General features: G+C 47.2%; 1 protein-coding gene across 1 annotated transcript in view; it reads left to right on the forward strand.

The window, feature by feature from the left end:
* Positions 1-25,588, forward strand: part of SHC3 (SHC adaptor protein 3) — a 122,350-nt gene that overhangs the window by 79,114 nt on the left and 17,648 nt on the right. Inside the window, exons 5-9 of the mRNA XM_014857729.3 lie at positions 1,745-1,798; positions 5,989-6,040; positions 13,579-13,705; positions 22,475-22,625; positions 23,595-23,682. Of these exons, the coding sequence (XP_014713215.3) occupies positions 1,745-1,798; positions 5,989-6,040; positions 13,579-13,705; positions 22,475-22,625; positions 23,595-23,682 (472 nt within the window). The remainder of the gene's footprint in view (positions 1-1,744; positions 1,799-5,988; positions 6,041-13,578; positions 13,706-22,474; positions 22,626-23,594; positions 23,683-25,588) is intronic.

Raw genomic sequence — 25,588 nt, forward strand, 5'->3', positions numbered from 1 at the left:
GCTGTCTCCATCCTGGGCTTTGGGGCTGACTGGGTGTGTCCAGGTCTCATCGTCCTGCCCTTGGTTTGAGGGGATGGGAGTGAGGGCTGAGCTCAGGGGCACTGGGGAGGCCAGCTCGGACGACACGAGCACAGTCTGAGGAGGATTTGGCGGGAGTCTGGCTGAGCTTGGGGCCTGGCTGTTGCAAATGAGGACCAAGCCCTCCTGGATACTCCCTTCCCAACGAAGAGAGAGCAGAACGACAGCGCCCATGTCCCTCTGCAGAGCTCTCAAGGAGAAGGAACGAAATACAGCACCCTCAGAGCAAGGGCACATGCTCTCACTTAATCAGCTCTGATTTCTTACTCCCCTTTGCAATGTCTGTCTTACCAGAAAGCCTGAAATACGGTCACACAGTAGTGGTCACGCATCGTGTTGACCAAATCGGATTCCTGTTTTTCCGCAAATCTTAGTGTCCACTTTCATTTCCAAATGCCAGTTTTAAAGCTGCTTTTAAGCAAAAATTAAATAAGCACAAAATCCAATGAGTGAAAATGAACAGCTTTCGAAGCCACAGTTCACTGTCATTTGGGGGTGCCACGTCCTCATCGGTTTCTGGGAGCCTGCTACCCCGCAGAGAAGCAGGATTCCAGAGGGCGGCGGCTGGAGAGCAGCTGCTCGAGGCCGCGGAGCCGGGCCCTCTGTTGTTGTTCATTTGTATGCTCGGGTTTTTCTGGATCCCGAGGATTTTCGCAAGTGCCAACAACTGAAGTAGGCATTTAAAAATACCTTATTTTATCTTATAATTCAGTTATAGCTTTGCTTCGACTTCTAGAGGAGCAGGGATGGAAAAATCCCTCGGCTGGTAGGATTATGGCTCTGCAGATGCTGACAGCCGGCCGGCGAGGGCCCGAGAGGGCTGTGCAGACAGAAACCCAGTTGTGTTGGGATGGAGACGAGAGCGCTCTCCCCACCCCCGGAAATTTGCTCCAGTGTCCTCACATTCTCTTTAAAAAGATAAAAATAGCATAGAAGACTTATGTAGCTCTTTAAATTTAGGGCAGCTTCTAATTTACTCAGCGTCTACTGAGCTCCACTGTACGCGGCAGTTTAGAACGCTAATGGAAATTTCCCATTTTAAAATTAGCTTGGAACGTCCTCGCTGGTTTTTAAATTGATAAATTACAAGAGTGACTGAGGTGGCAACGATTTTGAATGTTGAATGGAGGTTTTCTAGTCTATGTGACCCTGACAGGAATGGAGTGACGTGGGGACGGCCCCTCTTGCCTCCACTCTGGCTGCGGGGTCTGGATTAAAGACTTCTCGTGGCTTTGGCAACCGAAGCTGCACAGATGAAATGTTTTGGGGTGTGGGGGAGACGTTTTCCTTCTCCAAGAGGCATGGTTGTGAAGGCCCCTTGTGTTCGGTCCCAGCTCTGCGTGTTACTAGCTGTAGTGCTTTGAACAAGCCACTCGGCTCCTCGTGGCCTCAGGCTCCCCATCTGTAGGACGGGGTTACAGTAGTGCCCACATCCCTGGGCTGCTGTGAGGCCTCAGCGACCTCATTCTGGCAAAGCAGCTGGATGAGCGGCTGGCATGTGGCAAAAGGTGTTATTACTTTTATAATTGTTATTTTCACTGGGTACCAATTTTACCAATTTTCAGGAGAATTTGTTGATTCGTGTTGCCTGCCAACAAACAGTTGGTTTTCCGAGACCTGGGAAGGGTAGTAACGGCACGTCTTGTTTCTTGTTTCGGGCCCGCAGATCATAGCGAACCACCACATGCAGTCCATCTCCTTTGCCTCGGGGGGAGACCCGGTAAGTGCCCTTGGCGTTGCTTTCTCCTGCTCTGCTCAGGGATGCTCCACCGGCGTGCCTCCCAGGACACCATAAAGTTCACTGTGATGCCAACCGTTTTCTCCTGGTTTCATAAGCGCTTTTTGACTGCCCTTTTTTTAGGGGTAACCCAGGACAAGGACCTACTGTTAATTTTCATTTCATTAGCCGAAAGCTGTCAGGAATGCTGGAAGCATTGGCCTTCTCAAGGCGTTGTGAAATAGCTCCCGAGTCTTCCAGAGTGGAGGGGTGCTCTGTCTCGTGACTCTGCACGCTCTCCTCTGTTCCTGTTTTCCTAGTGGACCCCTGCTGAGGTCCTCCGTTTCTGTATTTTAAGTCTGCTGCAAGGCTATGAATTTACTTAGTCTGGTTTATTCATAAATATTTGAAACTGGCATTTTTCTCTCCAAATGTAACACTGTAGGCTTGTAATGGTTTGTTTTGCCCACAGGAAAGGAGTTGCAGAGAGAGAGAGTAGAGAATAGAATGAGAGCATTCTCTTCTTGCATGGCTCCTTTTGTGACGAGGGCGGACCCGCATGGGAACTCGCTCCCCAAGTCTGGTCAGGAATGCTCTGATACCTTGTCAGGGCTGGTTTCAGGGTCACGAGAGGTGGGGCACAGGGCCACACCCACACACTCACTGCTGTCCCCTGCTGAGAGCCCGGCCCTTTGCAGGGCAGGGGGTGCAGAGGGAGGCGGGGACAACATGCCATCAGCCCTGTCCTGCATTGATGGGGACAAAAGGCTCCTCCAGGACTGTCATCACATTATTTTTCACTGGTCTGGGTAAAATTTTCACCAGTCTAGGGAAACATTTGAAAATCAGGGCAAGAGAGTGAGTTTTTCTTGGAGCTAAATATACTCAATTAAAAAAATTATTCTATGTCCTGAGAAGGTGTCCTTTTGCTGTTAAGTAGCCTTTTTATAATAAAAGGATGATGGTTTATGGGTGGGTTTCTGTTCTTGTTGTGGTCTTCCATAATCAAACCTTCCGCGGGACGTTTCTGGAGGTCATGTCTGGACAGCCGTGCACCCTGGCCCTGATCTGTGCTGCTCCCGCACGCATGTCTCTACTCTCCCTTTGCCTGTATCTGTGTCGGGCTCCACTTAATTTGCAGTGACTGTCTACTTGCCTGCCCAGCGTGATGCTTGGAACCATAGCTTCCTAAATTTGGAAGGTAACCCAGCCTGAAAGAGAAGAGGGAGAGAGACTGCACCGCTGCACCAAGAGCTCCTTTCAGAAACTCGTCTCAGACCTCACCGTCATGAGGACATTAGGAGTGGAGATAAAAAGATCTAGAAAACAGGAAGCCAGATACTTGGCTTGTGTTAAGATTATTTTATTCTCCAGGATGCACACAGCTCTGTGAACTGTCTTCAAATTTCCCCATCATTGAAAAAAAAACAGAGAAAGCATTTGGTCATTCAGTGACCCTTAAAGTAATTCATAACCTTTTATGTTTTTCTGATTTTTTCTGATACAGACAATGTCCTGATACCAGGGGACACTTTCCATTTTAACCAATCCACGGCCTATGGCATTGTGTGTGAGTTCCCATTCCAAATGTGTTTGTAACCGTTACAATTGGTAGATGTTTTAAATAAAACCAACAATTTTAGGCTCTATTCCTTCTTATGCTGCCAAGTGTGTATCTACTTATCGCTTTGTGCCTCCGTTTACCTAGTAAGAAAATGGTATTTTGAAATGTCAAATAAAATAGACTGGAAAACACTGTTAATTTCTCAAAAAAAAAACAAGGCACACTATAATTATAATCTACTATTGTTAGCAGCATTAAAAGGCTACCAAAAGAATGCCAGGATAACGGTCAGACTCAGGAACTCTTGGGAAGTGAGAACAGAGATGGGCTCAACACAGAGCAGGTGCTTGGCAGCCCAGCTTTGGAAGTCAGTGAGCTCCCTGAGAGATATCGAGCACACTGTTCCGAACAGCAGTCCACTCCTCACGTGCTGGAAAAGGATCAATACCGGGCTCAGAAGAGCTCCGTCCTGGCTTGACCATCGACCGTCTGAGCGACAGGGACACATCACATCTCTTTCCCTACCTTCCTTCCTCGGCTTTGAGCCAGAGCAGAGCTTCTCAGGCTGGAGTAAGAATTTAAAAAGAAGGATTTCCTTGTATATGTCACTAGTGTCCACTCAAATTAATTTGTTTATCCAAATGTGTACAAAAATAAATATAGATTCTTTATGTTTATACTTTTTATTCAACGGTAAACCCCTATCACATTTGGAAGTCAGATAATGATAAACACAGTAAAGCCAACAGCATTCAAAGTAATGTTAATTTACCGTGATGGATAAAGTTCTGAAACTCTCTATCCGCTCCCAGTGTGGCTCCAGAACGGGCCGCCACGGCGCGTTCCGAAACTCGCGGGCGGCATCTCTCCACCACCGCGGGCGCCAGAGGACTCAGTCCTTCCACTAATTTCTTCTATTCAAGCAAACACTTCAGTCATACGGCACAGTGTACAAATGCGACATTAATTTGCTTCAAGCAGGGGAAAGGCATCTACTCTGACTGTCCTTTTCTAAGGCTTTAAAAACCAGGCGGCTGTAATGTTGGAAGCCCAATGCAGATCTTGGCACTGAGATGACAGGCAGAACTTGATGACACAGTGATCATTCAGACGATCCTGATATTCTTGTATTAATTTTTAAGATGATCATGGAAATAAGAACACAAAGTTAAAAAGAAATTCTTACGTCATCTCAAACACTGGAGAATATACCTGCCCAAGTGTAGGGTTCCAGGGATCTTGGTTTGGGAAACACCAGTGCTCCCTAAGGACCCTCCTGACACTGACTTCTCCTGAATCCTGGAAGAGTGGCTATGATTACAAGCTACAATCCTTACTTTGGCCAATAGCTTCGTAGTCTGACCAGAGCTTCCTTGGCGGAAATGACAGGAATCCAGGTGACTGGTTTCACTGTCTCCCACTCCCTTTCCTGGGTCAGCCTGTGACTATACTGATGGGTAGTGGCCTGAGCAGGAGGAGGAAGCGGCTAGGACGGGCTGCAGGCTGGACAGTGACCCCAGGGTGGCAGCGTGTTGTTTCAGGAGCGGCTGGAAGGCTCTCCCTGCCTGGCCTGCTCTTAGCGGGTCCAGGTGACTTCCGAGCCAGTGCGGCCTGCAGTGGGCGCTCGTAGCGGGTGCACGCCCACCCACACTCACCTTCAACTCCTCCCCTCTCTCGCCGGAGGGTTTTCTGGAGCACTTCAGAGAGGGCGGGGCCGTCTCCGCCGCCCTTGGAGAGCAACAGTGAAGGAGCGACGACAGAGCCTCACGGATGCTGAAGCAGCGGGCGCGAAGCCGTAGCCTGGAGCCTCCGACGCAGCAGCATTTGGGGAAACCTGTGACAACAGGGCAGGCCTGTCCCAGCTGCCCCCCGAGACTACTTTGAGTGTCGAAAATGTCAAGTTAGCAGGGAAGTCCTTTCCGCTCTCAAGAACTGAGTGCCTTTGACCTTTTAGTGTGCAGCCATCCTTTGGACATCCACTTCTGACTTTCTCACAGTGTGGCCGCCAGCCCTCCAGCAGCACCTCCTGGGAACTTGTCAGAAACGCACATGTGGGGCCCTACTCAGACCCATCCAATCCATGACCCCGGGCTGGGGCTCAGCCGTCCGTGTTTTAGCAAGCCCTGTGGGGGTCCTGACACCAGCTCAGGTTTGAAGACCGCTGTTGTAGACGGCTGACGGCACTGGTTCTCAACCTGGGTTCATGTTAGGATCATCGGAGGTGCTTTTGAAAATCCCTGATGCCTGGGCCTCACACTCAATCCAGTTGAATCAGAGCATCTGGGAGCCGGGACTCAGGCGTCAGCATTGTTAGAGCTCCTGGGGTGACCCAGCATGCGGGGAGCAGGTGCCCTTTGCATCCTGGCTGCTCAGAGTGTGGGCGAGGAGGGGCAGCATCAGCACCACATGGAAGCTGGCTGCCAAGGCAGAGCTGCGGACCTGCGGAGTCAGAATCTGCGTTTCACAAGATGCCTGTGCTTGCTGCCCACGGCACAGGCTGAGAAGTGCCGTCTTCCTGGCTGTGGTCTGGGCGGCGTCTGGTTACTGAGCTGCTGTGTGCGCTGTGTGTCTGGCTGTGCCGTCTCTGGCTTGTGACGAGTAATGTGGATGTCTCGTTTTCCTTTGACAGGACACAACAGACTACGTCGCGTACGTGGCTAAGGACCCTGTCAATCGCAGAGGTGAGCAACTCCTGATCCTTGCAATGTGTCACTTGTATCCAGTGGACAGAGCACTGGCTGTTAAATGTCCCTCATGCTCTCTGCCTCCTGCATCAAAATGAGCAGGTCCCTTCTGACAGTCGAGGATAATCGAGGCTTGTGGGCATTGAGTCGGCAGCACACTGGGCCGGGTCAGGAGACGCTGGATGTCTGTGAGCTTCAAGCACACACCTGTGTCCAGACAGCTACAGCAGGTGCACGTGGCTGCACACTGCCGCTCTCACTCCCCCCAAAGGTGGCCTCGGCGACACACAGAAGACTCCACAGCCCGCCCGCCTTCCTGCCTGGCCCCAGCTCTGTGTGCATCCACTGCCCACTAAGCCACCCCGAGATGCCACCACTGCCCTGCCCAGCCCTGAAGGCCAGTGTCCAAGCTCAGGGGCTGTCCCCTGACAGCCCGCAAAGGTGCGAGGGCCTCAGACGGGGGCCGGGCGGGGGATCCGAGGCATTCAGGCACTTTCCATCCTCCTGGACCCTTACTCTGAGACCCTCCCTCCACACCCACTACCTGGTTTCTTTTGTCACTGATAAGCCAAAGCCCCACCCACTGGGTGCTGACAAGCCTGGTGAGTGGGCCGACCAGGGTGCAGTGCCCTTGAACACCAGCCAGCCACCATGCACTGTGCAACTGCAGGTTAGTCTTGACAGAAGTGACCCGTGGGGTTCATAACAACACAAGACAGCACTTTCCTCCACTACCATCGGCTTCTCTGCACCAGCCCCCCTACCCTCCGCCCCAGGTACCAGCTATTAAGATTTTCTAGTGTGCTTTGCAGAACTTTTTCATCCACATACATACACGTCTTCTCTTCCCCTTTTAAAATTTCCATACAGGTGAGATCTTAGCATTCTGTGTGCTCCCCACCCCCCAACACTGTGTCTTGGATGTGTCTTCAAGACAGCCTGTGGGGTACAGCTTCACTGATCCTTGACATGGCTTGGTGTGATGAGATGGGTCCCAGGTCCACCGGCCCCAGGGGCCCTGCGTACAGACCCCTGCTTCTTTCCCACGATGTCACGGGGCTGTCCTAAAGATGTGGGGATGTGGGGTTCTGTGGTTAACATGTCAACAGACTTTGCATTGCTGCCCAGTCTGGCGGTAAAACCTTGTGTCCCCCTGAGAGGGTGTGAGGGAGATTTTCCACCAGGCTTTTGCCGCCCTAGCTAGTGAGCTGGGGGACTGTCTGTCCTTCTTTTCAGCTGAAGGTCACACAATCCTACAGAGAATGTCACTGTGATCCCAGGTGCACTGGGGTGGTCAGGGATTCCCCAGGTGAGGTGTTCTGATACAGATAACACCCCCTTTGTAACTGTCACAGTGTCACTCCTGAAGCCGAGGTGAGTGCCCACGAAGTTCCAAGGGTAGATGAGAAGAGAGCACAAAGCATCCGCTACTCTCCTTCACCACCCACGGGACCCAGGGGAGCTCAGTCCCGCTCCGTCCCCATCTCCTTTCCTACCATCTCCCCCTGCCCTCCAGCTCCACTGACCCCCGGCTCTGCCTTCAATCTGCCAAGTAAGCACCTGCCTCAGGGCTTTTGCACCTGCTGGGCCCCACGCCTGCAACATTCTCACACCAGACTTTTGCGTGCTCCCCCCTGACATCCTTGAGGTTTCTTCTCCAACGTCACTTTCCAGGATGGCCTTCCCTGGTCGTGCCGTATGTCGCCCACGCCACCGTCCTCCTCCATGCCCTTTATTTTGGTATTCCTAGGTATTTTGGTATTGTATTCTTGGTTGTGTTAGTTTCCCGGGGCCCCTGGAGCAGATTACCATAACCAGGCAGTGTGAAACAACGGAAGTCTCTTCTCTCCCAGCTCTGGAGGCCGGGGCTCTGAAATCACAGTGTCGCAGGGCCGTGCTCCCTGCAAAGGCTCTAGGGGAGGACCCTTCCTGCCTCTTCCAGCTTCTGGTGGTCCCAGGAGTCTCTTGGCTCTTGGCAACATCACTCTAGTCTGTTCTGTCTTCATGTCACCTCCGCGTCCTCTGTGTCTGTGTCTTCTCCTCTTCTGTTTCTTATAAGGACACTTGTCATTGGATTTAGGGCCACCCTAATCCAGGATGACTTCATCTCAAGATCCTTAACTACATCTGCAAAGAACCTTTTCCACAGGGTCAGAGGTCAGGATGTGAACATGTCTTTTGGGGGCCACTGTTCAACCCACGATTGTGGTCTATTTTTCTCTCTGTTTTCCGTGTCCACCTTCTGGACGGCAGGCTTGGTGACAGCGGGACTCTGCTCTGGTTCTCGCTCTCTCCCTAGACCCCAGGGCAGGGCCTGGAGCACAGTGGGTGCTCAATAAGTGTCTGCTCAGTGAAGTCTTCAGTGGATGCTTTGTACATTTTGTCCTGTGCTCACGTGCAAGAATTTCCCCGGGGCGTGTACCTCAAGGACGAATCACCGTGTCTTTGGCATCTTCAGATTTTCTAGAATGGTTATTTCACTTTACAATTCCGCCAGCGGCGTGGGAGGGCTCCTTTTGCTTCCTACCTTCTTCAACACTTGGCATTTGCAGACTTTTAAATTCCTACAATCTGATGGGTGTGAAATTATCTCCTTACAGTTTTAGTTGACCCCTCTGGGGCTAGGATGCACATTAAACGACTCTTAGCTAACAGCATGGGAGCTGAATCATGGAGCGCTTACCTGTCTGATGAAAGAAGCTGGTCACTGAGGAGCAGGTGGATACGCAGAGTGAGCAGACTGGGGTGGGCTGACGACTAGCCCTGAGCTTGGAGAGTCTCCATTTCTCTGCTAGGAATCCACTGTGTTCAGTGTTCATTGAAGGAGTGAGCATTGTCAGCCCCCTAGGACGAGAAGGCAGCGCCCCTGTTTCGTAGGATCTTCTCTAATTGGGTGTTGACTCCAGGTGTCTCCAAGGTGCCTCTCCAGTCACCAGTGGGTGGGGGCTGTGGCTGTGAACTTGAGCTCTTGGAGCATCTGTGCATCTAGCTAAGAGGACAGTGGGAGACCCCGAGGTGGGACCCCCTCGGGGGCTGGACTGCCCTGGGAGGCTGGATGGCAGAGAAGTGTGAGTCGGGGGTGAGCGGGTGGGTGGGGGCATGACTTCTTAAAAGGGGAGCACAGATCCTGGGAGCTTTTCTGCAGAGTCCCTCCATGAAAACAGTGCCCACCGAGGTGGCATGGCCCCCCCACGGGGTGTGGAAGCAGTTCACTGTGGTGGGAAACAGGCTGGAGCCTGTTTACAGTCACTGCCGACCTGAGGTTGAGGGGGGCACTGCCCCATAGTCACATGTCAAGGGCACGTGACTCAGTGACACCCTTTCTGTGTGTCAGCTGCTCCCGACCACAGAGGGCGGGGGGGGAAGCAGGGGTTTGCGTTTTCAAAGTTAAAAAAACAAAGGTAATCAATCAGATGAGATAAGGAGTCAGCCCCTCCAAATTCAAAATGATTAAGAAAAGTATTTCAAAGCTGGAAAGATGAAGTTCCATCCATCGTCATTAACGATGCCGCTCACCCGACACTGACAGGGTGCTGCCCTCAGGGCTAAAGGGCACCTTAAACTTGTGTCCCTTTTATCTTTATCTTATCTTTTTTAACATCTTTTAAAAGATATTTTTGTAACATGTATACTATTATATTAATGCAGGAACACATGTTAATAATTTGTAAGGGGGTGGACAGATGCTCAGTACGGTAAAGAATTCTTTACCGGTGGGCATGAGTTAGACAAACCTCCATGGCCTCTGATTTGGAGATGTGAGAAATTTGGGGGTTTGGTGGGTGTGATGGGCGTTGCTAGTACTCACCCCTGTCCCGTCATCCACTCCTCCCCTGCTCACAGAAGGCTGCCCATGCCAGCCCTCCTGGGTGGGAGGAGCTGGGGCACAGTTGTGTGCGGTGGGCGAGAGCAGGAGGGATGAGGCGGTTGGTGCGGGTGCAACTCCCCGCTCTCTCTTTCTCCCCTGGGTTGTGAGGAGCCTTTTTGGGTTGAGATTCAGGATGGAAAGATCAACGCAGCCTGGCCCACTGAGTCACTGCCTGGGAGAGTTGCCCAGAAATGAGCGAGCAAGAATGAAATTATGTCCAGCCACTGAGATGTCGGGCTGTTTGTCATTGCGGTGTCACTTGCCTGTGCTGACGAACCGAGCAGCTGCCCCGGGCGGGGCGTCAGAGAGCGGGCTCAGGTGAGTGGAGGCCCCAGCTGGCCCGCGGTCCCTTTAGTGGGCAGGCGGCCAGGCAGCCTTGAGCTCCGGTGGACAGGTGCAGCCACTGCCTCTGGACTTATTTGGAGCAATGAGGAAAACGTGACCTGGCACCCTGACGTTGGGGCTGCGGACCCACAGTGTCTCCGTGAGTGGGAGATGTGGGTTGACCTTCGGAAGGCTGCCAGTGAAGAAAGACGCTGCGATTACTAGGGCTGTAGCATACTCTGCTCTTAAGGGCTCATCCCACAGAGGGATCCCAGGCTCATCCTTTGTGGAGTGGCCTGATGAAGTCCCCTCACTGGGCCAGGGCTGAGCTGGCTGCTCTGGGGTCTGAGCCAGCTCTCTTGGAGAGTGACCACAGCCTCGCTTACTAGTCAGGGAGAGAGAGCAACACAAGCAACCGAGCCCCACGCTGAGCCCCCCACACTCCTGCACTACCGCTAAAGGGCCGGTTTCCCCAGAAGGGATGGGATGAGGGATGGCCCCATTTTGCTGCCTCTGTGTTGGTTTGGGGACATGTTTTAGGTTTCATGACATCATTTGGAGTCTTGACTTGGCACCACGGTTCTGCATGTGCCTCTCATCGAGTCTTGTCTGTCTTTGCCCGTGAATGACGCCTCTGACTCCATCCTTTCTTCATGAGGGGTGAAGCAAGCAGACCTGATGGTCACCTCGGCATGGACCTTCTCATTCCTAGCACCACCAGGTCACACAGGTCAGGTTAGAAGATGGTAGCTTTTGGCTAAAGACCGTGGCAGTATCTCAGAGCAGTACCCGGCCCAGAGAGACCATCAGCCCAGGCTTAGTTTTGGTTTTGGGGTGAGTTTCTGGAACCCGGAGAGGCCGTCCTACAGGAGGCTCCTCAGACCCAGCCACCAGGGGACGCGCCTCAGTCCAGTGAGGGCCGAGCCAGGTCCCGGGGCCTGGGACCCTGCTTTAATTCTGCTTCTGCCGCCCTCTGGGATCTTAGACCGACAGGCTCGACCCTCACCAAGCGAGGTGCTTTGCCCGGGGCCCTGCAACTTCCAGAGGCCCGGGAACTGATTAGAGAGGGCCCTCTTCAGGCCTAGTGTCCTCCGCTGTATAGGGGATGAGTGGGCCGCACGGGCGGATCATCCGGCCCCCTCCGCGGCAACCTTACTCTCCATTCACTCTGTTAAAGGTTTGGGCGCTGCTCTTCTCCTTAGAAGAAAAATAAGCTGCACTTTCTTGACCCGTCTGCCATCTTTATTCTGGTTCTCCAAAGTCTTTGCCAACCAGTTCCCTTGGCTGGTGCCAATGCTGGTGGGCAGCAAGGTGGAGGGCGCGTGCAGCTGGAGACTCAGGCAGGTGGCAGAGCCAGGGTCTCCCCTCGCTCCAGCCCAGACCCTGCTTCACTACTGGTTGGAAAGACACGCCCGCCTATCAGTGAACGAACAACCGCGCAACTGTAATGGCTGTAATATGGGCTTGCTTTGTGCCAGCCCGGGTTGACGCCTAATAAATACCAATATCAACAATAAAATAAAATTGTATGAATAATCAATAATAAAAATACAGGGGGGCCATCTGTCTCCTTTGGACAAAGCCCTTGGCCACACCTAAGATAGGACAATGTATCTGAGGGATTGCTTCACGATCCGAAGCAACAGGAGAGTCACTGCTCTTCCCAGGAGATGCTTCTCAGACCCGCACACCCTCCTCGAGCCTACGGGGAGGAGCCGGGCACTCTGGGCCTGGCAGCTGCACCGGGGTGAGCTCCCTGTGCTTGGCTGGCTTTGTGCGTAGAGAAGGCAGCCTGGTGATGAGACAGTCGCCAAACTGTGGAGGCGGCGATGTCTCTGTCCCTTCCTGTGTAGTTTCCCATCTCAGCGCATCCTCTTTCCTCTGTGTCCTGGGTTCTCCTGCAGAGAGGGGACAGTCAGTGTCTCCGGTGCTGGAGAACAGCTACCCCTGTAGAAATGGCTCCTCCTCACCCCCAGGCACCCACTGCGCTGCGGCAGGAACCTCCTGGAAACACTGTTGCGTCCTCACTGTAGGAAGAGAAAGGTAGAACGCACACACACATCTGTCATCTTCTGCAGGGAGAATGCCTTTATCCCGTTAGTAACAAGGCCGTGTCATGCTGGTCACGGTGACACGTGGAGGGGCTGCGGCCCTTCCGAGGGGTGCCGTGGACGTGACCTGGGGGAGACGTTCTACTTTCTTGTAGAGCAGAGGGAGACCTTCTCCCATGGTCCCCCGACTCGACCCTCTTTTCTCAGAAAGTTTCACATGGATTATGCTGCATCCTGGCCACAGGACCGTGTGTCCTCGTGGGACGGTGGGTGCCCGTCCCAAAGCAGTGAAGGGCTGCTCCAGGCCCCCAGGGCCTCTGGTCTGGCCGCCAACACCCCTAACTTTGATCTCCTCTTTAGCACAAGCCGCTTTTCTGAGAACCTACGTGAATATCGAGTCTCAGATTAGAGTAGCCACAGGTGTCGTGTGGAGGGGTGGTCATACTACTTCATTAACCTCCCTTCAAAGTCTTCCTAAAAGGCTGCTCTTCTTCCTGCTTCGAGCTGCTGCGTTTGGTGATGACACTTTCCTCCTACTGGGAAGTAAGTGAACAACATGCTCTGAGTCCATGGAATAGCTCGGGATTCACTCAACAAGAGCTGGGTTAAATCCATTTTTGAAGCCTCATGGGGCCTTAAAGGGACTCAGTTCTTGTTACGATCAGGTTCTTTGTCATGTCGAAGTTTCCTTCCAAACCCTGTTTCCCTATTGCGCTCTGAATTCTAAAGAAATTGAAGAGCGATCCATTTGAAATTTTAAAATGTAAAAGGTACTTACAGGGGCCGGCTCCGTGGCTGAGTGGTTAAGTTCGCGCGCTCCACTGCAGCAGCCCAGGGTTCGGATCCTGGGCGTGGACAAGGCACTGCTCCTCAGGCCACGTTGAGGCGGCGTCCCACATCCCACAACTAGAAGGATGTGCAACTAAGATATACAACTGTGTACGGGGGGATTTGGGGAGATAAAGCAGAAAAAAAAAAAAAGATTGGCAACAGTTGTTAGCCCAGGTGCCAATCTTTGGGGAAAAAAAAAAGTACTTACAAATGGAACCTTGAATTTTGGAGATCATGGGCTATTAAGAAATGTGTCCCTACAGTGACACTGTTCGGCTGGGGGTCCCCAGGGATGAAGCTGCAGGTAGACCTGCCAGGACGTATTACGAAGGATACGTGCACCTCCTTGTCACTCTCTTCCTTTCGTGCCTGGCGGACGTCACCCTCAGGAAGGGCTTATGGAGAGGAGCTGGGGAGCGTCAGCATCCGTCTCTAACGGCCTGTGTCCTTTGCTCTCACAGCTTGTCACATTCTGGAATGCTGTGATGGGCTGGCCCAGGACGTCATCGGCTCCATCGGACAAGCCTTTGAGCTCCGGTTTAAGCAATATTTGCAGTGTCCTTCCAAGATGCCCGCTCTCCACGACCGGTGAGTGGCCATGTGACCCCATTTGCAGTGGAAACACTTCCTGCATTTTACGACCTTTCCTCTTAAAAATGCTGCAAAAAGGGAAAGCCGCAAAACCTCCTCCCTGAGGTGTGCTCTGGACAGACACAATTCGTCACGGGGCTTCCTGGGCTCACAGACACCTGGCTGGGGCTGGGCTGGGGCTCAGGAAGCCAGCAGATGGAAGCTGACATATGGGCGACCCTCCCCATGTTTGGGAAAACATTTCCTTGAAACTATAGTGACAGTAGCCAAGGTTACAAAAAAGCGCTGTAACATGTTTCCATTCTGTTTCCTCTGAAACCATGTGATGTTTCCATATGTCGCCGCCCATGTCTGCATCACCACGGATTCTACATGTCCCGTTGTCCTTGTCGTCATGGTTACCCAAAGTCCTGACTCAGAGCTCCCTCCGGAGGCTCTGTGCTTGGGAGGACCACTGTTGGCCTTTGTCACTTTGAGACTCGATGGCCTGTGTGGCCCTCGGCAAGCTCTTTAACCAGTCTGACTCTCAGGGGCTTTCTCCGTAAAATAGGAATAATAGTGGCTTGACAGTTGTTGTTGTTAAGTGTTAAATGAAATAGTAAATGTGAATAGGAATTGTGCGATATTTCGTTTATTGTAAGAAATGTTCAGGGTCTACCACTGAGTTTCCTTAGGTCTTAAGAATATTCTATGTAACATAAAGCATTAAAAAAAGTAATATGGGGCATAGTGGTCATACAATGTCTGTCCTTGATTGAATTTGCTTAATGAAAACCTATTACAATGGTGTGTTCACTGTAAATGAAACTTTATTTCTCCTAAATTTACTTTTTACGTTTTTTCCCATGCCTACAGCCATGCTCTGTGACTTAGTCGTGAAGGCAGTGCCTACTTTCCCCTTCATTGTTATGGAGACTCTTTCATCTCTCTTGTCATCACCTTTTTTGAGAGAGACTGTTAATTTTTTTTCCTCATCCACTGGGAAATTTCTCTTAAGAGATTCGTTCGGAGGTGCTTGTGAAGAGCCCACTTTTTGCTGGTTATAGAAGCTTCTGCAGCCTCAGACAAGCGTGTGCATGAAGCGTTAGAGTTAGAAGGTGGCAGGGACTGGCTACCCCCCAGAGGGAGAACAGATGTGTCAATTTTATATATAATGGGACATCGTCGTTAGAAAGAATACATCATACGTGTGTATTACCAGAACAAATATCAAAAAACTTTAAATGGAATGAAAAAGGATATGATTGGTTTATGGAAATTTTAAAAACATACAAACAAGGTATATACATATAAATGTGTGTGTATAAAGAGTATAAAAACATGCAAGAAAACTGGTGCGGCCACTGTGGAAAACAGCGTGGAGACCCCTCAAAAAGTTAAGAATAGAAATACCCTATGACCCAGTCATCCCACTACTGGGTATCTATCCTAAGAACCTGAAATCAGAAATCCCAAGAGTCCCTTGCACCCCTATGTTCATCGCAGCATTATTTACAATAGCCAAGACGTGGAACCAGCCTACATGCCCAGAAACTGATGATTGGATGAAGAAGATGTGGTATATATACACAATGGAATACTACTCAGCCGTAAAAAAGACAAAATTGGCCCATTCACAGCAACGTGGATGGACCTCGAGGGCATTATGTTAAGCAAAATAAGCCAGTCAGAGAAAGACGAACTCTATATGACTCCACTCATAGGTGGAAGTTAACATATTGACAAGGAGATCTGATCGGTGGTTACCAGGGAAAAAGGGGGGGTGGGGGGAGGGCACAGAGGGGGGAGTGGTGTACCCACAACATGACTAACAAAAATGTACAACTGAAATCTCACAAGGTTGTAATCTATCATAACATTAATAAAAAAAAAATTGTGAACTATAAAAAAAAAAAACATGCAGGAATATTACACACCAACTCTAGGATATCTGGGGCTGGGGCTCTAACTGTGTTTGTCAGGTGTATTTCCTCCCTAACATTTTATAATAAGAATGTTCTGATATACAGAAAGATTTTGCAGTGAACACCTGCAAACCCACCATTTGGATTCGACCATTAACGTTTTGCTGTTAATATCACATATCTATCCATCCAAAGTAAGTTTGACAAATTTTATTTCTTTAAAAACAAAAAAGCAAATATAGCAAAATAACAATTTTAAATCTCAGTGGTAGATGTGTAGTATCTCTTCTATCAATTATTGTGTTTTCTGCTCGTTTGAAAGTTTGCGTAGAAGTCAAGTAAATGTACTAAAACAGTACATACAAAATGGGTGGAGGGAGTTAACTGACCTGAGGCCCTCCGGGAATGTATTCAAGGTGTGACGTTCGTGTATGTTTCTATATAACAAAGCTTGAAGAAGTTTTGGAGGAAGACAATGAAGTAGACAGATCTTCTCTACTGAGAAAACCTTCAGCTCCAAATGCAGCTATTGGCATGAAATTTCTAAAGCAGAGCAGTCACGGGGGACTGCCTCTGGCTTCATTTGTGGGGGGTCCCTGACATCCATCTCCCCTCGTCTGACTTCTTGTGTCCACTGAGCAGGTCTGAGAGAGAGGGTGCAGGGGGGATGTGCCTCCCGTCCAGCTGGGACGGCCTGGGCCACAAGAGCACCCCCTTGCCTCCTCCACTGTGCCCCTCTTTGCCTCCCAACTCTGTTCCAGGGACCCTGGACTGCGGAGGGCGCTGGCCAGTTCCTTCCAAGATGCTAGGGCCCAGGAAGACAGGAGCTTCTACTGTGAGGAGGTCTCCTTGGGTTTTCTGCTCACTCTCTCAGGCCATTTCTCTCCAACTGGGACATGTGAGCTGGAAGTATGAGAATTTGGGGCAGTCAGCTTCTTTGGCCACAGCGGTCGGAGTGGAGATGGGAACAGGTGAGGGTGGAGCGAGTGTGGCAGTGTTAGGGTCTACCAAGCCGCCCCAGGATATCTGAGTGCCATGTTTCTGGGCGTACCCTCCCCCTTCCTTCCTGTCTTGCTAGGGAGTGGATGGCTTTATTGTTTGTGAATTAGTGTTTCTTCATTGTATTAATTATTGGGGGAGAGACTCTGTGATCTGGATTCATGACCTGTCTCCAACTGGAGATCAAAAATAGTGCTTTTAAATCAATGGGTTTTTTGGTTATAGCCTGATTTTCCTTGAAAGACTTTTCCTCTGATTTTTCTTGCAGAAATCCAATGTCAGTTTCAACACAAAACTAGAGAAGACAGTGAAAAACAAATCAAATGTGGGTTGTTTTTGGACTGTCGTGTCTGTTCCATTGATCTACATAGCCATCCTTATGCCGGTACCTCGTAGCCTTGAATACCGTAGCTTTGTAGTAAGTTTGAAATCAGGAAGTGTGAGTCCTCCACCTTTGTTATTCTTCAAGATTTACTTTGACTCTTCGGGGCCCCTTGCATTTCTAAATAAATTTTAGCGAAAAAAGGCGTTGGATTTTGATAGGAATTGTGTTGAATCTGTAGACCAATTTGAGGAGTGTTGCCATCTTAACAACAATGTCTTCCTATCCAGGAACACAGGATGTCTTTCCATTTATTGAGATTTTAATTTCTTTTAACAATGTTTTGTAACTTACAGTGTGCAAGTCTTGCACTTGTTTTGGTAATTAGTATTGCCAAAATAATAAATATTTTGTTCTTTTTCTTACTATGATAAATGAAATTGTTTCTTAATTTTATTTTTGTTTTTTTCATTGTTAATATATAAAAATACAGTTGATTTTGTATATTGATCTTGTATCCTGCAAACCTGCTGATGTCATTTATTAGCTCTAATCATTTGTGTGTGTGTGTGTGAATTCCTTAGGATTTTCTATATATAAGATTGTGTCGTATGCAAATAGGGACTGTTTTTCTTCTTCCTTTCTAGTCTAGATGCCTTTTATTTCTTTGTATTAACTAATTCTCCTGGCTAGAACCTCCAGTACAATGGTGAATAGAAGTGGAAAGAGGGGACATCCTTGTCATTTTCCTGATCTTAAGGGGAAAGTGTCTAGTCTTTTGCAATTAATTGTGTTGTTAGCTGTGAACTTTTTGCAGATGCCAATTAACAGATTGAGAAAACGCCCTTCTGTTCCTAGTTTGTTTAGTGTTTTTATCATGCAAAGGGGTTGGATTTTGTCAAATGCTTTTTCTGTGTATATTGAGATGAGTATTTGGTATTTGTTTTATTCTAGTGATGTGATATACTATGTTAGTTGATTTTTGGAGGTTGAACCAACCTTGCATTACTGGGATAAATCCTACTTAGTCATGGTGTATAATTCTTTCTATATGTTGCTGGATTTGGTTTAATAGGATCTTGTTGAGAATTTTTCCATGCACATTCATAAGGGATATTGGTCAACAGTTTTTTTTTCTTGCAGTATCTTTGGTTTTGATATCAGGGTAATATTGGCCTTATAGACTGAGTTTGGAAGTATTCCCTTCTCTTCTATTTTTTAGAAGAGTTTGTGAAGAATTGTTAATTTCCCTGTAGATGTTTGATAGAATTCACCAGGAAGCCATATGATCCTGGGCTTTTCTTAGAATGTAAGTTTTTTCATTACTAATTCAATATCTTTTACCTGTGACAGCTCTATTCAGATTTTCTATTTCTTCTTGATTCAATTTGGTAGTTTGAGTCCTTGTAGGAATTTTTCCATTTTATCTAGGTTATCTAATTTGTTGGCATGCAGTTAGTAATGCTTCTCTTATAATCCTTTTTTATTTCTGATGGTTGGAAGTAATGTCCCTTTTTCCTTGTTAATTTTGGTAATTCCCTTTTTTCTTGCTCAGTCTAGCTAGAGATTTATCTGTTTTGTTGATTTTTCCAAGAACCAACTCTTGGTTTCATTTATTTTCTCTCCTGTTTTTCTGCTATTTCACTTATTTCCACTGTAATATTTATTATTTTCTTCCTTATGCTTTGGGTTAAGTTTGCTCTTATTATCTTAAGGTAGAAGGTCAGGTCATTGATTTCAGATCTTCTTTTATGCTATAGGCATTTACAGCTACAAATTTTCCTCTGAGCACTGCTTTAGCTTCATCCCAAGTACGTTAGTTATGTTCTTTTTATTTTCATTCATCTCAAAATATTTTCCCTTGTGATTTCTTTTTTAACCCATTGGTTATTTAGAAGCAAGTTGTTTAATTTATACATATTGTGAATTTCCCATATTTCTTTCTGGTATTGATTTCTACTTTGATTCCATTATGGTCTCAAAACATGCTTTGTATTATTTCAATCCTTTAAAAATTTTAAAACTTGTTCTATGACTTAACATATGTGGTCTATCTTGGAGAATGTTCCATGTTCACTTGAGAAGAATTTGCATCTTGCTGTTATTGGGTGGCATGTTTTATAGGTATCTGTTAGGTCTAATTAGTTTACAGTGTTGTTCTGTGTTCTCTTTCCCAATCTTCTGTCCAGTTGTTCTATCCTTTATTGAAAGTGGGGTATTGATGTCTCCAATTATTAGCGTTGAACTGTCTATTTCTCCTGTTGATTCTGTCAGATTTCACTTGATATATTTTAGGATCTGTTGTGAGGAACATATAGGTTTATAATTGTTACATCTTCTTGATAGATTGCCTTTTTATCATTATGAAATGTCTTTATTTGTCTCCAGTAACAATTTTTGTCTAAACGTCTATTTTATCTGATATTAGTAGAGCTGTAAAGCTCTCTTTTGGTTACTGTTTACATGGAATATCTTTTTACATCCTTTTACTTTCAACCTACTCACATCTTTAAATCAAAAGTGTATCTGTTGTAGAAAGCATATAGTCAGATCATGTTTTTTTTTTTTTAAATCCATTCTACCAATCTCTGCCTTTTAATTGGAGTGCTTACTGTATTTACATTTAATGTAATTGTTGGTAAGTTAGGATTTTTGCCTGCCATTTTGCTATTTTTTTCCTGTATGACTTATGTCATTTTTGTCCCTTTATTCCTCCATTACTGCTTTCTTTGGGGCTAAATAAATAATTTTTGAGTATACTATTTTAATTTCCTTATTGTTTCTTTTACTACTTTGTAAAGTAATTTTTTTAGTGGTTGCTCTAGAGATTATAGGTAGCATCTTAATTTATAGCAATTTAGTTTATATTAACACTAGTTTAATTTCAATAGTACACGAAAACCTCTCCTATGTAGGTCCCTTCCTCCACCCTCCATTGTGCCATTATTGTCATGAAAACGACATCTTTATACACGTGTCCATCAACATAGATTTACATTCACTGCTGTTTTAAGTTGTCTTTTAAATCAAACAGGAGGAAAAAGTAACAGGCAAGACGATATTTCTACTGTCTTTTATATGTACCTATGTAGTTAACTTTATTGTTCTTCTCTATTTCTTTATGTTGATATGTATTAGTTTAGTGTTCTTTCATTTCAGCCTGAAGAACTTCCTTTAATATTTCTTGTAGGGCAGATTTGCTAGTCATAAATTTTCTCAGTTTTTATTTATGTGGGAATGTCTTATTTCTGCTTCATTTTAAAAGGATAGTTATACTGGATATAGAGTTCTTGATAGTCTTTTTCTTTCAGTACTTGGAATATGCCATCCTACTACCTTCTGGCGTCTGTTGTTTCTGACAAGAAATCAGCTGTGAATATTGAGGATCTCTTGTATATGATGAGTTGCTTCTCTCTTGCTGCTTTCAGGGTTCTCTCTTTCTCTTTGGCTTTAAAAAGTTTGATTATGATGTGTCTAGGTATGAATCTCTTTGAGTTTATCCTACTTGGGTTCTTTATTTTTTTATGAGCTTCTTGAATGTGTAATTCAATAATTTTCATCAAATTTGGGGAGTTTTTGGCCATTATTTTTTCAAATGTTCTTTCTGCTCCTTTCTGTCTCTCTTTTCCTTCTGGGACTCCATTATGTGTATGTTGGTTTGCTTAATGGTGTCCCATAGGTCTCTGAGGCTCTGTTTATTTTTCTTAATTCTTTTTTTTTCTTTCTATTCTGATTGGATAATCTTAATTGACTTATCTTTAAGTTCTGTCATTGTTTCTCTGCCTGCTCAAACCTGCTGTTGAACCCCAGTAATGGATTTTTCATTTCAATTATTAGACTTCTCAGAGCTAGAATTTCTATTTGGTTATTTTAAAATGTCTGTTTCTATATTGATATTCTCTATTTGGTGAGACAATGTTCTTATGTTTAGTTTTCTGTACATGGTCTCCTTAAGTTCTTTGAACATATTTAAATTAGCTAATTGAAAGTCTTTGTCTAGTTAGTCCAAAGTCTGAGTTTCCACAGGGACAGTTTCTATTGATTGCTTTTTGAGTGTGTGAGCCATACACATGTTTCTCTGCATGTCTCATAATTTTTTGTTGAAATTGAAAATTTTAAGTAATATAATGTGGCAACTCTGGAAATCAGATTTCTCCCCTCAGGATTTGTTGTTGTTGTTGTTTGTTGTGATTGTTTGTTTTAATGTCTTTTCTAAACTAAATCCATAAAGTCTGCATTCTTTGTCATATATGACCACTGACAATTCTGCTCAGTTCACTTATTAGACAGCTAATGATTAGAGAGAGATTTCCTTAAATGCCTGAAAACAGTGAGTCTCCCAGTCTTTGCTGAGCATCTCTGTTTCTGTGTTGGGGTGGTCCTTCAACACTCAGCTGGGCAGTTGACAACTCTGCCTTAGCTTTCATTGCCTGCTTGTACAAAGCTTCAAGGTGAGCCAAAGGTGAGAACTAGGGCCTTTTCACATCTTTTGTGAGCAGACACCTCCTTGGACATGAACACATCCCTACACATACATGTGGCCTTCTAGATTTCTGGAAATAGGTGGAAACTTATCAAAGCTTGTATGGACGTCCCATTTTCTAGCTTTTCCTTTTAAACTTTTGATGAGCCTACTCTGCCCCAAATGTTATCCACTGCCTCAGGGAGCCATGACATTAAACAATTGCCTCTAATTGTTTTTGACAGATGTCCCTGGGGAAGAATTACCTGGGCAGGCTCTGAATCAGGTCAGAGAAAGACAGCCTTGGGAGTGGGGTCTCCTGGGGAGTGATCAGACAGGTCATATAGTGACTGTCCTCTGAGAATGGGAATGGCACTTTGAAGGAGACTCAAGGCTGTTTTGTCCCCTCGTGTGGCTGTCGGGCTGCTGGTTTTCACTGTGATTATGGGCTGTTGGTTTCCAAGGCTGCCACGGATATGAAAATAGGGCAAATTAAAATGCCACAGAGCTGCTGTTCTTATAGCTATTGTTTTGGTAAACAACAAGGATTTTAATAAACACTCCTCAGGTTGCTGCAAGATTCTGGTTAATTTCCAGGGTTCTGAAAAGTTGATCCTGAAAAGTGTTTTTCACTAGTCTTCTTGTTAACTTTTCTGGAAGAGAAAATTTTGAGAGGTCCTTACTCTGCCATTTTCCCTGATGTCACTAAATCTCCTTTTTTTTCATTGATTTTGTTTTGGGCAAATTTCATGACTTATTGAAATGTCTCTGTGCCTTGAGGATCTGGTTACCCTTAGATATAAATTTTTCTTTCCTAATTAAAATGTACTTTTTAAAAAAGAGTTCTTTCCTATTTCAAATATGCCTGAAATTTTCCAAAGGGTAGAAATGTAAATAAGGCAGAGATATTTGGTCAAACAACTCAGTTGCTTTTCGTATGTGTCTGAGACCTAAAGGCTGAGGGGGCAGTGACTAAACTCTGTTTTCTGGAGTGACAAATACTATCAAATATTAGATTTGTTGTTTTTGACTGCAAGCTCTCCTTTTGGCTAAAGCCCTTAAAAATCCTCTTTTAACAGAATGCAGAGTCTGGATGAGCCCTGGACTGAAGAGGAGGGCGATGGCTCAGACCACCCATACTACAACAGCATCCCAAGCAAGACGGCCCCTCCAGGGGGCTTTGGGGATGCTCGACTGAAAGCCAGACCCCACGCCCCTGACACAGCGCAGGTAGGTCTTATACCTTTTTCTTTGGATGGTGGCAAACTGAGCTTGATTTCCTTTTATTTTCTTCAACTTTATTTTCAGGCCGGTGTTCTGTCCAAGCTTTGATGGAGTAACTCACAAGCTTTGTCCCCTCGGATTTCGCAAAGCAGACCAGTAGGAAAGGCTTTTGTTTGAACATCACCAGGCGTTAGTCAGATGCCTAGGAATCATATGTGATTCCTGAGCTACAAACCTGGGCATCCCTGCTCCAGCCTAGAAGAAGCCTTGTTATGTGGCAATCTTAATGAGGGGAAGAGAGTCCAATACTTTAAAAAGGCCTAGGGTGCTTTAGGTTCTCTGAAAAGACAGTGGATATAGGCCTTTAAAATGGTGAGAATTTTATGAGTTTTTCTACTTTAGTCATGTCTCTGATTTTCCCTCTAACTCAAAATTCTAGTGAGGCAATGACTAGTTCTAGAGTTATGGGATCTCTAATCTTTATAGGGAATTTTTTGACGTCATCTACTTTATGTGAATGACATTGACACCAGTAAAAGTGGTAGAATAACATTGAAATCATGTCAATACCTCTGACACTGAGAGAGGATCGGCTGGGTGGACTCGCCCAGGTATGATGATTACAGGTGGGAAGTATATTCTGACTCTCAGAAACCCTCGAATGGGGTTTAGTCGGGGGCTTGATGAGGGACCTGGCTGCATGTGGAGAGCACAGTTTACTGTCGCGCTCAGGGAACGGGGGCGTGAAGACAAGGGGGAGGTTGTGTAGCTTCGATGAGATGCAGCCTCTTCCTCACACCCACACAAACTTACTTCCTAAATCCTAATGCCAACCATGAGGCACCAAGGGAAAATTGGGTGTAATCGGGGAGGCAGTCGACCCCCAGTGAGGTCCCTTCTATCGCACCATGGCTTTCAAAGGTGGAGAAACAAGAAGATAATTTTTTCTCTTTGTGAATTCACATGTGTCTGTAGTTTTCAGGAAAAGAGCAAACTTACTACCAGGGGAGACACTTAGGAGGCCCGACTGCTGAAGACTGGCGGCAAACAGCTGTCAGGCAAGGTGAGAGGTCAGGGGAGGGGACGCGACACCAGGACACAAGGATGCTGTGTGCTCCCCCGTGGGCCATCCACCTCCGTGGAGCAGCAGAGTGACCCGCAGGACACACCTGCTGTGGGGCAGGAGCTGCAGGTTCTAGCCGATCACAGGGCCAGAAACCACGGCGCTGGGGGAGGCACTGGCCCACGTCAACTGGTGCCTCCCTGGCACCAGCACCAGCTCACACCCCTTCGTGCACCCCGGACACTTTCCACCGCAGGCTTTTCCCCGGCAGGAGGGCCTGAGGACTCCACCTCCCCAGGGGCACCTGCGCCCATTTCAAGCAGGAGTTGGTTGGGACTCTGTGTGTGTTCTCTGCCCTCCCTAAGCTCCCCAGCGGGGCTGGGCCCCTGGGGCTCCAAGGAGGAACCAGTAGCTCCCCTTCCTTGCCTCACCCCCCTCCCCAGTCCAGGGTCAGCTTCAGGAAGAAGGGGGAGACACCTACCCCGTCAGAGGTGGCAGCAGGGGCACCACAAGTCTCTCACGGGCCCTGGGTACCTATGGGGGACACTCCACATCTTGTCAAACCGTCAAGCATGCACCTGCATCCCACGTTAACTATCACTCAGACATGGCTGTCTAAGGACCTACCGCTAGCTGCTAATAAGTCTCTATTCTCTAGACAGTTATTTCTGTGCATGTACGCATATGTACACGTATGTATGTGTGTATATATTTTAAGGATTTCTTTTAATTTTAAACTTTTCCCTCCTCCAACATTTTCAAAACTTTCAATAGCTCTGAGCCCTTGGTTATTACTAACTCTGAGGGTCTGAAGGAGACAGAGTGGCAAGTGGATGAAGATCCAGTTTGTGCTTCCCTGTATATCAGTGTAACCATTTATTGGTTTACCGTTAAGGCATCTCCCTGGATTATCGTCCTTTGTGTCAGGGAGTAAATGATGACGATTTATTTGAATTGCCCCCTTGTGAGAGAATTCCGTGTCTTGCCTGCCCCAGCTGGCAGATGACCCACCCGCTCTGCCCAGTCAACAAAATGCATGGCTCTACCTCCCACCAGGAATGGAAACAGCGAACCAAAGTCAGAACGCTTCCCGAGGTGCTTTTTCACTATGTTCTCTGTACACTGAAGATGTATTTGGATCACTCTCGTGTTCACAGACATATTGTAACTGCTGGTGACCGAAGGAGACACGTTATTTACTTTAAATGTTCACTTTATTGAAAAATATGTCAGATTTATTGAAATAGGAGGTCTTTTTTTGTATTTTCAAGTTATTCCGGCCTGATCAAGGACAGCCACTGTAAGAGATGCACCAGGGCCCCGATGAGCCTCACACACGTTCTTGGCCTAGAACTCGAGACTCATAACTCTCAATAAATTTCAAGTTCTTATTTGAAAGCAAGACATATCTTTTCCATAGAACAAATTAGCATGCCCCTTGTTAATTTGCTAGCGGCTGTTCCCCCAAAATGAAACCTAGCTCTGGGTGCGGCCCTGGGGCGTGTGTCCACCGCCCTGACTTGGTACCTGCGTCGTCTGTCTGGGGAGGGGCCGTCGTCAGGAAGCCATTCTTTGTGCTTTTGGTCGTCTCCTCTTACAACTTAGTTTGTAAAGTTTTTTTCACAGAAGGATTTGTCTGCAATACAGGCACACGCGTGAGCACAGATGGCCATCACCAGGCCAGGACGCGGGACCCAGGAGCAGCCTGGGGAACAAGGAGACCTCGTTCAGGAGCGGCAGACACAGTCAGGGCTTAGTGGGAGGCGCTCCCCGGGAGGGAATGTAGCAGGACACTTGCCTTCTCACACTCACAGGCCGGGGACGGTGGTGTGCTGCCAAAAGTCCTGCCACAGGCCCTGGGGAAAGCTGCTTCAAAAGCCCTGAGCTGACTACTGGATTGAGCTGG

Source organism: Equus asinus, chromosome 23 (genome assembly GCF_041296235.1).
Source record: "Equus asinus isolate D_3611 breed Donkey chromosome 23, EquAss-T2T_v2, whole genome shotgun sequence".
Taxonomy (NCBI): Eukaryota; Metazoa; Chordata; class Mammalia; order Perissodactyla; family Equidae; genus Equus; species Equus asinus.